We start from the raw sequence: 14,395 nt of genomic DNA, 5'->3' as shown, positions 1-14,395 counted from the left end.
AGTTTATGTCTAGTTTTGAGCTTCTTCCTTGTCCTTGAACACACACACACACACACGCACACGCACGCACACGCACACGCACACGCACACGCACACGCACACGCACACACACACACACACACACACACAGTCTTGTAAAACTATATGTTGTGGGGCGCACCAGTTCCTTTATCACTTGAGGGGACATCATGTTCCTTAGGTCCTGCAGCTCCCAAAAAAATCAAGCAGGAAGTAAAAATTATGCTTAACAGCTTTTTCACCATGAATTATTTTTATCATGAAATAATTTTTTATCATTGACTCATTAGTCACATTTTGGGGACAGCGAATTTACATACTCACACACAAAAACTTTGTTTTAATAACATTACGAGGAACCTGATTTGCATGAACACACACAATGTGTTCTTCAGTCTCTGAGGGGACAGAAGACAAAAACACAATAATAATAATTTTACATTACTTTTGCTCATAAATTAATTAAAGCAACAAAAAATCTGAGGAGCTACATGGGAGTCGAAAGAGCCGGCTCTTTTTATTGAGCCGAGCCATTAGAACCAGCTTTCTTAAAAGAGCCGGAATTCCTATCACAACCAGAATCCACATTTTATATTGAATGAGAGCAGTTATGCAGTGTCTGACTGAGGAGTTCAGACGCCACTGAGATACCTTCAAACCCCGTGCCCCCCCCACACAGAACACCCCCTCAGGGACAATGATCAGACTGCCGAGTCTGTGGAAAAAGATTTTAGCTAATTATCTAAATGTGGCAAAGTCTTCAAGCACAACACAATACACAGCAATAAAAATGAAAAATCCATTTATCATGAATATTTTATTTTGAAAAACTCAAAAATAAAACTGTGTGATCAATTTGTGACCAATACTGTTTTCTTCTTCTTCTTCCACAAACAGTACAAACATTTTAGAATGGAATACAAACAAGTAGAAAGCAGCATGTTAAACATCAGGCAACATTATTGTTACTATTAAGAGGTGAAATAAAAGTGGAAGACTTTAAACTTCACACAGATGAATGTCTTCATTTTCATTGAAAGAAAAAGTGAATTTAGCACCAAATGTTTATGTTCTGCTTTAAACAAACTGAAATATGTCTTTTTAAACTGAGAATAAACTTTCTGTTTTAAAACAAACTTAAATACAACACGTTTTATCTCAACTAAAACGTTCAAAAAAATGCTCCTCTCCAGAATACCTAATAAAATCAAAGTGAGATGCTCATTAAAATGTTTTCCATTAGAAAGAAATAAAAGAAAAGCTATGAGGGGCCATTAGAGACATTATTCAGAAAAAAAACTCTGACCCACACATATGAAAATGCTCACACACAAAATATTTTCTCTCACGCACACATATGAAAGTGCTTATCCATATTTGTACAATCCTGCGCCCATACACGTATAATCCCACACTTATATGTAGAATCCTGCACGCATGCATATGAAAAGCTCTCACACATACTACTGATATTTCAGTGTAACAGGAAGGTATTTCATTGGAACAGGAAGGTATTTTATTATGACAGGAAGGTATTTCAAACACCTGCGATGCAGGCTTTCTCTTCGGTGCCACCTCCCTGTCAGAATAAAATACCTCCCTGTTCCACTGAAATAACTTCCGGTTACACTGAAATCTCAGTAGTGTGCGAGAGCTTTTCATATGCATGCACGCAAAATTCTACATAAATGAATATATTTCATTTTTGTGTGAGATAAATTTTTCATGTGTGGGAGAGAGTTTTTTCTGAATAATGTCCCTAACGGCCCTGCATAAAAAGCCATTACTGACTCAGCTGTGTGATGTTAACTCTCTCTTGCTTGCAACGATCCGGTTGTGTATATAGTACTTGACGCTTTTCCAGTCTCTGTCTCTGAGAGTGTCAGGATCAGCATTCAAACAATCCTCACATTCCCTTTTACCTGGAACCTGGCCAGAGCGAATGAACCTCATCAGCTTCTTCTCAACAGCCCCAATTTCCTTCGCTGTCCATTTCCTCTTTACAACCGATTTTCCTAAAATGAGACAAAATATTCAATGAGAGACTGAGTGCAGTTCATCCATCCATTTTCCAAAACCACTTGCTCCCTTTCGGGGTCACAGGTTGCTGTTTGTATCTCTGCAGTCGCTGGGTGGGATTGACCTAGACAGGTACGCAGTCTGTTACAGAGCTGACACACACACAGAAGCAGAGAAGCGGTACGCCTTAATGTAGCCCAGAGGATAAGGTGACAACGGACATGCATGAGCATAACTTTTAACCTACTTGCCTTGGCAGGGGTAGGATGAATAATTTTTAGGGATGCACCGAATATTCGGCCGAATACTGCAAAAAAAAGCAACATTCGGTCTTCAGTTTAGTGAGTTTAAAGCAAGGCTGAATAGTAGCGTGTGACGCAATGTTGCAATCAAACAACGTGCAGTGATTTTGAGTCGGAAAAGTGTGTGCGCTTTGCTGCAGGAGCAGCAGCACCAGCCCCTCCTTTCTGCTCACAAACACAGCCAGACTCTCTCCTTACCGCTCTTCGTCGTCCGTCACTGCGTAAAAGTTGGAAACTGTCTAATTCCACTATCGAGTCTGTTGTTAGCGCTGTGAGCCACGAATCCGTAAACATCCCCATTGTTTCCTCCTCAATTCACAAGCAATGCCGGGTCTCACTACATTGCCTGGTGTGGCATTAGCACGGAGTGCTAACAGCTGTGTAAACAATGGGTCCGTGGCTCCAAGCAGTGACTCCCAACACAATCGGCAGCAGAAAAATTAGTGCAGTTTGTATTTTTATATATATATATATATATATATATATATATATATATATATATATGGTAATAAAGTATAATGTAAATTCTATATATTATTCCGCAGTGTTGTTTTATCTGTTAGCTAGTTGGAGAGGGAGGAGCTCACATTCTAGGAGGCGTGTTAGGTGACATCACCTGCCAACGTGGGCAAAATCAAACTGTCCCGTTTAAAGCTGACTTTGTTTTTACAAAACGTGGAATAACAAGGGAGGGAGGAAACAGAACATTTTAGACTTTGTTCCTCTGAATGAGCGTAAAGGATGTATATCACTGTAGCTAAACCATTAGAAAGTAATTTTTTCATCGTACCTCCCTTTAATGCACTTTAGTTTTTTTTTATTCGAAGGGTTAATATAAATGAAAAACTTTGTTGTGCTTTTTTGAAATGCAAAGACTACTAGAATATTTAAAAAATGTCAGAATATTCAATAAACATTTACTTTCTTTAAAACATGTCTAAAAATGTATTCTAGGCTATTTATGCACTATTAAAAAAAAAAATAGTGAAAAACTTAACAACCACGTGTTTATATTTCATTCGGCTTCGGCCACAAATTTTCATTTGGTGCATCCCTAATAATTTTTTAACCATTTCCAGGACATTTGACCTTTTTTCTCATTTACCATGTTTTCCATGATTGGTCAATAATTTTCCAAGTTTTTCAGGACACAGGGACTAAAACACTGTGCTGCCCCTTGATAAAACATTTTTTTTTTTTAAATAGAACTACAAATAAGAACAATAGCAAACTTATTAAACATTAATAAATAAATAATAAACAAAAAAAATCTGTCTTTAGACTAGATCTTAGAAGAAACACCTGCAGGTAGCCCAACAAATCCAGCATTTTCCCAAAGAAAATGTCTCACTGTGGAACCAGGACAGTAAATTACACCACAGATCACACTAACACAACAGAGAGGAAACACTGGCTCGTCAGGCAAGTTTGACAAACATAAGTGGGTTTCAGACGTCACCTTTTGAGGCTGGCTGATGTCTTGTTGGGCAGTCTCGTCTTTGTCCTGGTGATGATTTCTGACCCCGAGGACTTTGGACAGCTCTCCTTTCTGAGACATCTAAACACATCAAAGTTTAATCACTCTCAATATACAAATAAGCAGAGCTGCAACCACTACTTCATAATCTCAATTTATTTTTTTCATTTTTTTCTATAAAAAGTGTCAAAGCCCAAAATTTTAATTTCTGAGCTGTTAAAGAGAAACACTGCAAATTCTGAACGCTCACATCTGAGTTAATGTGTTTGATTTTAGGGACTATACTATGAAGCTAAATAATTATATCCTGGATTTATTGTATTATTTGCTCCTTATTTGTTTTGTTTTTTTTAAAGTACATGAATAGAGCATTTTTTAAGTTGTCAGTTCACCATGCATCAGCATCATGTTTGATTTACGCAAACAACTATTTTCAGTTTTATAGATCATCCTCTTAGCGAAATACAACTACACTGCTGTGCTAAGGCTTTGCAGCAGCCTCCCCGTGGAGCTAAGAGAAACATAAAACCTGGACTCTTTTAAAGCTAAACTGAAAAACCTTTTTAAGAAAGCTTATAATTGTTAATGATTTTAAATGTGTTTTCCTGTAGCACTCTGAGATTCCCTGAATAAAAGTGTGTTACAAATAACATTTATTATTATTTATATTAATATATCAGCTGCTGCTTTTCTAAAAGCTTTTGGTAACATCAGTGTACCTGAATATTTGCAAAGAAATGGAAAATTACTACAATATGTTATATCTGTGTTTCAGTCAATACCTGTGCACGGAGTCCCAGGAACTGTGGCATCTTCTTTGTCATTAGGCTCTTCATCACTAAGCTCCTGTTCGCAGAGCTCTTCCTCATTGGGCTCCTGGTCACATTCCCCAGCTGCCTCTGTCAAAACAAATGCGCATCTTCAGTCCAGGAAAACTTTCAATAAAGTGCTGATGAAATGTATGTCAGTAAGTGTCTTTATACCCTGTGGATCAATGTTAATTTCATCCAAACTCTTTCCTTGGAAATCTGCAATCCTTCCTTGTTCAAGGGCAATCAGTACTTTGCTCACTTTGGCAAGTTGGAGGGTTTTGTCTGGTAGTCTGTAGAACTCACGGTGGATCCTTATATCGTGGCCAAGAAAGTTGGCCAATTGATCCATCTCTGTGTTGCTCATGTTCAGTACAGTTGAGAGTGTGGCAGCATGTTTTCGCAACTTTGTTGAGGTCAAAGCCTTTGGACATTTCGCACTGCAAGCAAGAGCAAAACTTCGGAGCGAGTCTGACCCTCTGAAGTGGGTCGTTGCTGATGGCCGTGCAAACATGTACTGATTAGTCTTTATGACGCCACAAGCATCTCGTTTTTTCACCAGCAAATCCAGAGCATCCACCATTTTAGGGGTAAGCAAAATGGGGACAGCACGTCCTCTTTTCCCTCTGATAATGACCCTTGTAAAGTGTTTGCATAAAACTTTCTCAGCCTCAGAAAGTGCCCAGTCTATGTCTCCATGTGGGGTAGATGTGTCTCTTGTAAGAAAAGAAGAAAGCCGCATTCTTGAAACCTCTCCCTCTCTACGTCTGTTGAACAAAATAATTTCAGCCATGACCACTTTTGCAAGTGCAGACCAGTTCTTTTCTGATGCCTCTTCCAACAAGTTACTGCTGCATTCATCACAGTTTTTGTTCAGAAAGGTGTGAAGTTTTTGCACATCCTCAGTGAACGGCAGCATTGTTGGCACATTCCATTGTGATTCTGAAGCATTGCGTGCTGCTGTAGCAGACACCAGCTCATTCCACTTTTCACTGTGGACTTCTTGAAAGTCTGTTGCTTTCTTCTCCAACACTTTGTCTCCAGCAATTAAAGCCTGGACCTTTACAACTTTGCTGAGTTTTGACAAAGCATTTCCTATTTTCTTTGCAAGTGAGGGAACTCTGTATTTTTCAGTTTCTTCATCATATCCACATGTCAATTTTACAGCTTTGACAACCTCCACATATTTTTTGGGATTGATAAAATCTGCCATTGTCTTAAGTGTGGTAGCATTTCGCGCAGCAATCAAAAGTCTTCCAAGTTCTCTCAGAGTCTGCCTAATATAGGCTTGAGATGCATCAGATGATCCTTTTTTGTTTAGCAACTGCTCTGCAATTCTGATGATGTGACGATCATTTTTTACAGCACTTGTGATTTCATCAGCCTGCATAACACTGAGCAGCTTCCATATTCGTTCACTAATGTCATCTGGAGCTGGTTCTGCAAAACTACAGAGAGCTTGTACTTTGTTTTTTCCACGTTGTGGTCTGGCCTCTTTTGATCGGAACTGGCACACTTTTATGTGTCGCCAAAGAATCTTACGAATGAAAAGCCCCTGGCAGTAGGCACAGTGCATGTAGTCATCTCTCTTACTGTCCTTGCATGGTCGTTTGCAAGCAACAAGTTCTCCTTCCCCCTTTTTCATGACAGCTGCATTATGTGCAAAATTACCTTGGTTCCTTATTAAATCAAGATGAAGTTTTCTTTTCTTTGAGCCCTTTGGAAAACTGAAGGCTTCCAGGACTTTACCTTCATCAGAGTGCTTCAGTTGAAGATGTCTTGCAATTTTGCTGCATGACTTCTCACAGTACAGGCAGTAGTGTCTCTTGTTATACACTCTTTTTCCATTGTTCTTCTTAACAGCAGGAACATGAATCTGCCCCTCCACACATGCCGGAGCATTTCTCCGAACAGGTCGCTGACTGGTGCCAGCACAGTCTTCATCGTCTGTCCACTCACACTCAGCCTCGCTGCTATCTCCATCTTCCTCATTTACAATAGTGCTGTCAGGAACAATATGTTTTGATGTAGAAGCAATGTCTCGGAGGACTTTCTTCCTTGGACTCAGTTTAGCTATGGTAACTGAACTAACATCTGATAAGCTATCTTCACTTGACTCAGAGTTGGGAATGTATTCTTCTCCACTATCTAAGGAATCATAGAGCTCTTCTGAGCATTCTGGAATTATGTCGTTCATCTGAACAAAATTAAAAAAAAAAAAAAAAAGAATTATTGGTCAGATGCATATGAATTTTTGACATTTATGATGTACATTAATACCTAAATGTTATTGTCTAAAATGAAAGTAAAGTAATTTAAGACGTTGAACATCTTACAAAGACACTCTTTGTTCTTCTGAGCCTTGGTATAGGTCCATCAGAAACACTGTCATCCCTGAACTGAGGCAGCAATCTGAAGCATTTACTTGCACCAACTGATCCTTCCAATTCCTAAAAATGCAAATTCAACATTCCACTCAGTCTTTGAAGATAAGCAAAGCAAACATTTTGGCTATTGTCTTGTTTAAAGGATAGTCCACATTCTGCAATATAAACCCTGACTAAACAGGGTGGAATGTTATATGTTGGAAATGTGACAACTGTGTTAAAACTTCTTAGATAGTTAATAGTCAGCCACACACATCAGATGTACCTGGCATTGTGGGGTCGTGTGTAACTCGTACATTATCTCACATTTGTGGGGACACAAGGTGGGTTTTTCTTTTCTGAGTGTACACACAAATTATGAATCTTGACATAACTCACTTTGTGGGGACGCCGTAAGTGTATGAAATTTAGTCACTATTTTGGCATTTTACACCAATTGTAGCACACTAAAAATGAAGAAACGTTTTCTGCAGCAAAGTGAGTTCACCAACATCACCTTGCGAGGGTCTCCCAAAGTCTCTGACGCACCATTGAGTATGAATTTACCAGTTTGTCCAGTGACGTAGCTCCAGATCGGCTGCTGTGACGTGCTTTGACTTTGCTTTTGACACTGGGAACTGGATCGGTGTCGTCACTAGATACGTCAGTCACCTCATCACTTTTAGTGTCCTGCAGATTCAAAAATTTGAGTTAATATTCAGCCACACACATCAGACATACCTGGCATTGTGGGGTCGTGTGTAACTCGTACATTATCTCACATTTGTGGGGACACAAGGTGGGTTTTTCTTTTCTGAGTGTACACACAAATTATGAATCTTGACATAACTCACTTTGTGGGGACGCCGTAAGTGTATGAAATTTAGTCACTATTTTGGCATTTTACACCAATTGTAGCACACTAAAAAATGAAGAAATGTTTTCTGCAGCAAAGTGAGTTCACCAACATCACCTTGCGAGGGTCTCCCAAAGTCTCTGACGCACCATTGAGTATGAATTTACCAGTTTGTCCAGTGACGTAGCTCCAGATCGGCTGCTGTGACGTGCTTTGACTTTGCTTTTGACACTGGGAACTGCATCAGTGTCGTCAGTCTTACGTGACTCCATTTTGGCTTCAGAAATATTTGTCTCCTCAACTGACACGTGATTTGCTCTCCCAAACATTTTCAGGTCTAGGGAAACAAAACCATAATTTTCTGTAAAACATCTGAAATCGTTCGGGACAAAAGTGTCTATTACAATTCATATTGATGGTGTCTAAACATCATGCTTTACTGCTCCTCAATCCTTGTTTAACTGATAAATCAAATTCATTATTTCGGATGTTCTCTTTAACTTTACACCATTTTAGAAAATAACTGGTTAAAACTTTATTATTGTGCACAGTTACTGTTATGAACATATACTTAGGCAACATCTGAATGAGGTAACCTTTTAAATAATAATATTTAAAAAATACATTGATTTACAGTAGGAACTCGTCGCTGTTAGACAGTAGCTCTAACAACTAGTACAATGATAAACTTAGTGATATTACAGCCTGTGAATGCAGTATGGGGCAGAATTTACTCCGCTAAGTCTCAGAAATGTTTTTTAAGCTTTTAACTTAACTTTTTTATGGAAGCCCAAAAGATTCAGAATGAAATACTTAAAAACAAAATTTTAAAATAAATACCAATTTGATAAATAAATATATAATATGGCCATTAAATTGTAAAATAAGTTAATGTTATGAAATATGTTTTGTTATTCTTTAATATTTAATAATTATTGTTTTATTATATTGAAATATATCATAATTATTATTTTAACAATGTCATACATTTTAAAATAATGACTTTTTATTTATTTTCCAAGATTTTTTTGAATTAAAAACGTTTTTTTACAAAGCCAATTTTTATTTCATAATGTCATTTCTCAGCAGAATGACTTGATCTGTTAATCAAAGCTAGTGTTAAAATAATCATTATGAAATATTTAATTATAATCAAATAATATTAAATATTAAAGAATAGTAAAAATATATTTCATTCACAATACCTTATTTTACAATTTAATGGCCATATATATTTGTCTATTATTTATCAAATTTGTATTTATTTCAAAATTATGTTTTTATTTATTTAATTATAAATCTTTTGGGCTTACATACTTTTTAACCTGCAGGTGCTATGATTATTATTTAATTAAACTTGAAACTGCTTGTATTAGCGTATTTCATATTAGCTTCACTGTGTACCGAGCTGCGGTTAACGTGACCGCGGCCTACATGTGTTTCTAGCCTGCTAGCATTCAAAATGTATTAGTTTCAAAGCGTGGCTGCTCCGGTTATTTCTCTTTTACTGACTTTCACATATATCACCTCTTGCCTAGATAACCCTGTGTAGCATCACATATCTTTATAAAACATTAAACAAATATCTTACTTAAAAACGATGCATAACTGGCATAACTAGCATTAGCTTTCAGCTATTAAGCTAACGTAATTATAACGTTAGCTTACACAAATATAGCTATGTAGCTGACAAAGTAACTAGTGGAGTAACAAACTAACGCTAAATTAATATAAATCACGTGATGTTTATGATTAAACTTACCATAAAATACAGGTACTGTACTCACCTGCTTTCGCCTCGACGGCTTACAGCTCATTTGCATGAGTAGCGTATGTAGCCCCGCCCCCTCGTATGCGGATGAACGAAGAGCTTATTTGCATATTCAGTGAGTGTGTGTGACGGAGACCCGGCCCCCCGTCCTGCAGTACCGTAATGCACCTGAAAAGTGGCGCTCTGGGACACACACATACACACAATTTGCCAGATAAGGTCACTTGTGTGACATGCCCTAATATTCACAGCAGACATTTGTCTGCACCTCTACTACATGTTTTATGGCTTAAACTTAGTGGGGACACGATTTATGACCCCATAAATTTTTGTGTCCCCAGGACGTGACTGTGTATTCATGTTGATGTCCCCACACATGTAGTTTTACAAACACACACACACACACACTCTCTCACACAAACACCACACACACACACACACACACACACACACACACACACACACACACACACACACACACACACACACAGACACACACACTGTACTTTATAATGTTTGTTGTACAGCACTATGGGCAGTTGTAGCTGTTCTTAAATGTGCTTTATAAATAAAGTTGACGTTGACATTGACACACACACAGAGACACGCACGCACACACTTACACAGAGATACGACACAGACACACACACCAAAGACCCCCCACACACACACTCAGAGACACACACACAGAGAGACAGACACACACACACTCACAGAGACACAACAACACACACATGCGCACACACAGAGACACAATCACACACATACACAGAGACACAACGACACACACACCCCAAAGACCCCCCCACACACACACACAAACACAACGACACACACACACCCCAAAGACCCCCCCCCACACAGACACACACATATTCACACACACTCACACAGACACATTCACAGAGACACAACGACACACACACACACCAAAGACCCCCCCACATACACACACACTCACACAGACACACACCAAAGACCCACAGAGACACACACAGAACACAGATGCACACACTCACACAGTGTTGTTATACTCACAACACACACACACACACACACACAGTGTTGTTCCTTAGGTTGGGTCGTTAATGAAACCATGTGTTTGTGTTGTTGTTTTGTGTGAGTTTTTATTGTGTAACTTTGTATAGATATTGTTTTGTGTGCCACAGAGGGCAGTGTTGTGTTGACGTGTTTCATTTAAACGGTGGATCTAGTAGATCCCAGGTGGTTCAGGTGTAATCCGGTGTTTCTTTGGTGGGTGTTTCTGTCTTCTTCGGTGGTGTTCCTGGCGTGGTGGGCGGGGTCAGAGGTATGCACTCTGCTGATGAGTGTGTGAGTGCAGCTCAGCTTTTCATATTTCATGGATGGATTAACATTAGAGAGTGATCTGTGCGCGGTAATGAAAGCTGGATCTGTATTTCAACCTTGAAGGCTCTGGCTCTGTGCCAGTAATGAAGACGAATTAAAGCTTAATGCAGCTTAATGTAGCAGGTGTCACATCCCTAATGTACCCAAAGCTTATTCTCAGCACTACTACCTTAAAAGCCACTAAATCCTCCCACTGAGTCGCTCTGCCGATGATTCGCCTCCAATCAATCAATAGAAAAATTGTTAACACACCTTAACTGGGATCCATTAGAGTGTCGGCCGTAATGAATGTCCGCTGGGGGAACTGCCGGCTGCACTCAGGTTAATGCCAAAGTTTAGAGAAGTGACTCTAAATCTGCAAGGACGTTCGCTGACGGCTGGAGCCTCAGAGCACTGAGAGCTCAGAGCTCAGCCAAGGTTTGAGAGGGACGCAGAGGACACACACACACACACCACACACACACACACACACACACGCGTACTCTTACTGGTTCTCAAGCTTCAACCAGTCAGACCACAGACCATCAACATGCCTGTCCCACTGCGGCACACCTGCACTGCTTAAACAACAGTCTTAACCAATGAGTGGACCGGAAATCATAGCTCCGCCCTTTCACACTTTGACCCTGCTCAGCCAGCACTGCTACATGCTAAGATAACTGTCAGTGTCCAATCTTTTTGCTGGCCTGATCATTTCAAATCCTTTTAACGCATGCGGAAAGCGCGTCTACAAAGTTTGTGTACAATTTAAAAGGTTGAAACTGCGATTTAAAAATAATTAGAAATTTATGTTTTGAGTCAATTCTGATTTATTTTGGTGTCTGTTTTATTTTCTGTTTGGTTATTGATTGTCATTGTTGTGTACTGTGTTTTTATTTTTGTATATATCTTCTTGCGGTGGTTTTTCCTTTTGTCACTATAAGCAGCGTGGCGGCGACACCCGCTCTTCCCTCTTGTTTGGGGGCTGTGGCCCCGCTGAGATGGCAGGGCATCTGCTTAACCACGTATCTGGACGACTGGTTGCATTTTGCACAGTCGGAGACGGAGGCCAGGGCGCACACGCATATCCTGCTACTCCACCTAGAGGATCTAGGTTTTGTGATAAACATGGAAAAGAGCATGTTGATACCGATCTGTCCCTATATTTAGTGCCGTTCATGGCGCTCCTTTTGGCGGAACGGGTGGAGACCTACGCAGTGTGTCTTGCGCTTTTCCAACCAGGAAGGCTCGTCCAATTCAGGATGTGTCTCCGGCTGCTCGGGCTTATGGCGTCAGCCATCCTGGTGACCTACCTCAGCCGCTTCCACATGTGGGAATTCCAGCTGTGGGTGGCCATGTGTAGACTGGAAATGGTGCATCATGGAGCGTGGAGGCTATTGGTCACGTCGGAGTAGGCCGGGTCTCTGTGCCACTGGCGCGCCCCGTCTTTCCTGACGGGTGAAAGAGCGTTGGAGTGCGGATCTCCAATGCTTCCACATCAATTACCTGGAACCGGTGTCCCTTGTGCTGAGCCATTTCCTTCTGTTCCTCATGAGCCGCCATGTCCTGGTGAGGACAAACAATATGAACACGGTAGCGTACATCAACCGTCAAGGCAGGTTGCGCTCCCGTCAGTTGCACCTGTTGGCGCGCAGGCTGATCCTGTGGAGTTGTGGTTGCCTCCTCTCACTGAGAGTGACACATATTCCGGTAGCCGTGAATGGTAAACCTATTTGCCGCGGACGAAAACGTGCAGTGTGGCTGTTTTTCCCCCTCCGCAGTTTGGGGGCTCCCTTAGGGGTAGACACGTTAGCACACAATTGGCTACACGTGCTGCTTTATGCTTTCCCCCCGTTGGACCTGATACCCCACACCCCTGCCAAGGTGAGGGTACAGAGGCACAGTCTGATCCTAGGGGCTCTGCGTTGGCCTGCCATGCACTGGCTGGCAGAAATTTACCGGCTGCTGTGCGCCTCCTCCAGGCGTCTCTCGCTGCGGAGGGACTTACTGTTGCAGGCAGTGGCCACAATCTTCCATACTCACCCAGAGCGCTTGGCGCTATGGGCTTAGCCCCCTAGTGGCACAATCTGTTGGCCGTGGGTCCACAGTTTGTGATCTCTACGATACAGAGTGCTCGGGCTTCCTCTACCAGGTCGCTGTACGACTGCAAGTGGAGGGTGTTTAAGGATTGATGTCGCCGGGCGGGACACATCCCCTTTCAGTGCTCTATGGGACTGATCTTGTCATTTCTGCAGGAGCTGATTGACAAACGGAGGGCTTTCTCCATGGTGAAGGTTTATCTGGCGCTATCGCTGCCTGTCATGGGTTTTGGGGATAAAATGGCGATTCATCATCTGCTGATTGTTTGTTTTATGAGGGGGCGTGCAGACTTCTCCCTGTGTCCAGGATGCTGGTGCCGCCGTGGGACTTGGCTGTGGTTCTGGAGGGTCTTAAGCACCCTCCCTTTGAACCGATAGGATGTGCAAACTTAAAGTCTGTGTCCCTGAAGGCAGTGTTGCTACTGGCTTTAGCGTCAAGTAAGCATGTCAGTGACATCCATGCACTGTCAGTGCACTCATCGTGTGCTCAGTTCTTCCCTGGCTATGCAAGGATGATATTGAAGCCCAAGCCGGCTTTTGTATCGAAGGTGTTGGACTTGTGTTTTTCTATTGACCTCACAGCTTTTCCTGCCTCACCGGGTGAACCGGGGCCTCTTCTGTTGTGTGCTGTACACGCTGACAGCAAGCTTCAGGGTGAGCGATCAGCTTTTCTCTTGGGCTCCACCTCGTAAGGGAACTGTTACTAAGCAACTGTCACACTGGGTGGTGGAGGCGATTGTTTTGGTTTATTTAAGTCAGGGTCTGTAGCCGTCTGAAGGCTTGCGTGCTCATTCGACTCGGGGTTTAGCCACTTCCTTGGCCTTGTTCAGGGGAGTGTCTGTTAAGGATATGGTTGGTTCTCGCCCCTCACTTTGTCCAGTTTTGCCGTCTGGATGTCTCCTTGTGTGGCACGGCGGTTTTCCTTTCCTGATCAGTATGGTGCTGCCCTGCAGGGTTGATGTAGCGTGCGATAAGCTTGTCTGCAATACGGAAGCTACGATTGCCCCGAGTGAGACATTGAAACCAGTGTTATGGAGTAGAACTTTAGGTTGTTTACATTACCCTGTTCTATGAGTAATATGAGTGAGATGTCTCACAAAGACAACCCTTCTTGCCACCTGAGTGACAAGAGGTTTGCTGATTGAATGCCAATGTATTCTCCGCCCACTCTACTTACAGTAGGTGTGACTACCTGTCGTGGATGAATACATTTCACCAGCCCATCAGGTTGGCTTTATGAGAAAGGGTTTCTTTGATTTGACGCAGAGGCCTATATCCCATAGTGAGACATCTCACTTGTTACTCATAGAACCGAGGTTATGTAAATAACC

At 41.4% G+C, this 14,395-nt stretch overlaps 2 protein-coding genes across 2 annotated transcripts in view; one reads left to right on the top strand and one right to left on the bottom strand.

The window, feature by feature from the left end:
- Nucleotides 1-9: 9 nt before the first annotated feature.
- Nucleotides 10-9,647, bottom strand: LOC114464220 (uncharacterized). The gene is made up of 11 exons (XM_028448279.1): nt 9,610-9,647; nt 8,015-8,184; nt 7,559-7,681; nt 6,962-7,075; nt 4,800-6,822; nt 4,599-4,715; nt 3,799-3,897; nt 1,941-2,033; nt 343-416; nt 125-202; nt 10-33 (listed from the first exon to the last, which is right to left on the bottom strand). The coding sequence occupies exons 2-11, from the start codon at nt 8,174-8,176 to the stop codon at nt 10-12; spliced, it is 2,907 nt and encodes a 968-aa protein (XP_028304080.1). The 5' UTR covers nt 8,177-8,184; nt 9,610-9,647.
- Nucleotides 9,648-12,227: 2,580 nt separating this feature from the next.
- The window catches only part of LOC114464219 (bromodomain-containing protein 4-like), an 8,595-nt gene continuing 6,427 nt past the window's right edge, over nt 12,228-14,395 (top strand). Inside the window, exons 1-2 of the mRNA XM_028448278.1 lie at nt 12,228-12,376; nt 13,372-13,502. Coding sequence (XP_028304079.1) covers nt 12,228-12,376; nt 13,372-13,502 — 280 coding nt within the window. The remainder of the gene's footprint in view (nt 12,377-13,371; nt 13,503-14,395) is intronic.

This window comes from Gouania willdenowi, chromosome 6, assembly GCF_900634775.1.
Source record: "Gouania willdenowi chromosome 6, fGouWil2.1, whole genome shotgun sequence".
NCBI classification, from domain to species: domain Eukaryota; kingdom Metazoa; phylum Chordata; class Actinopteri; order Blenniiformes; family Gobiesocidae; genus Gouania; species Gouania willdenowi.
This window is presented reverse-complemented; position numbering and strand designations above follow the sequence as displayed.

Coding starts and splice junctions, on each gene's coding strand:
- LOC114464220 (XM_028448279.1), bottom strand. CDS start 8,176: ATGTTTGGGAGAGCAAATCACGTGTCAGTTGAGGAGACAAATATTTCT. Junction 417..1,940: donor TCGCTCTGGCCAGGTTCCAG/GTAAAAGGGAAT, acceptor CTGTCCCCTCAG/AGACTGAAGAACACATTGTG. Junction 203..342: donor TTAAAACAAAGTTTTTGTGT/GTGAGTATGTAA, acceptor TGGGAGCTGCAG/GACCTAAGGAACATGATGTC.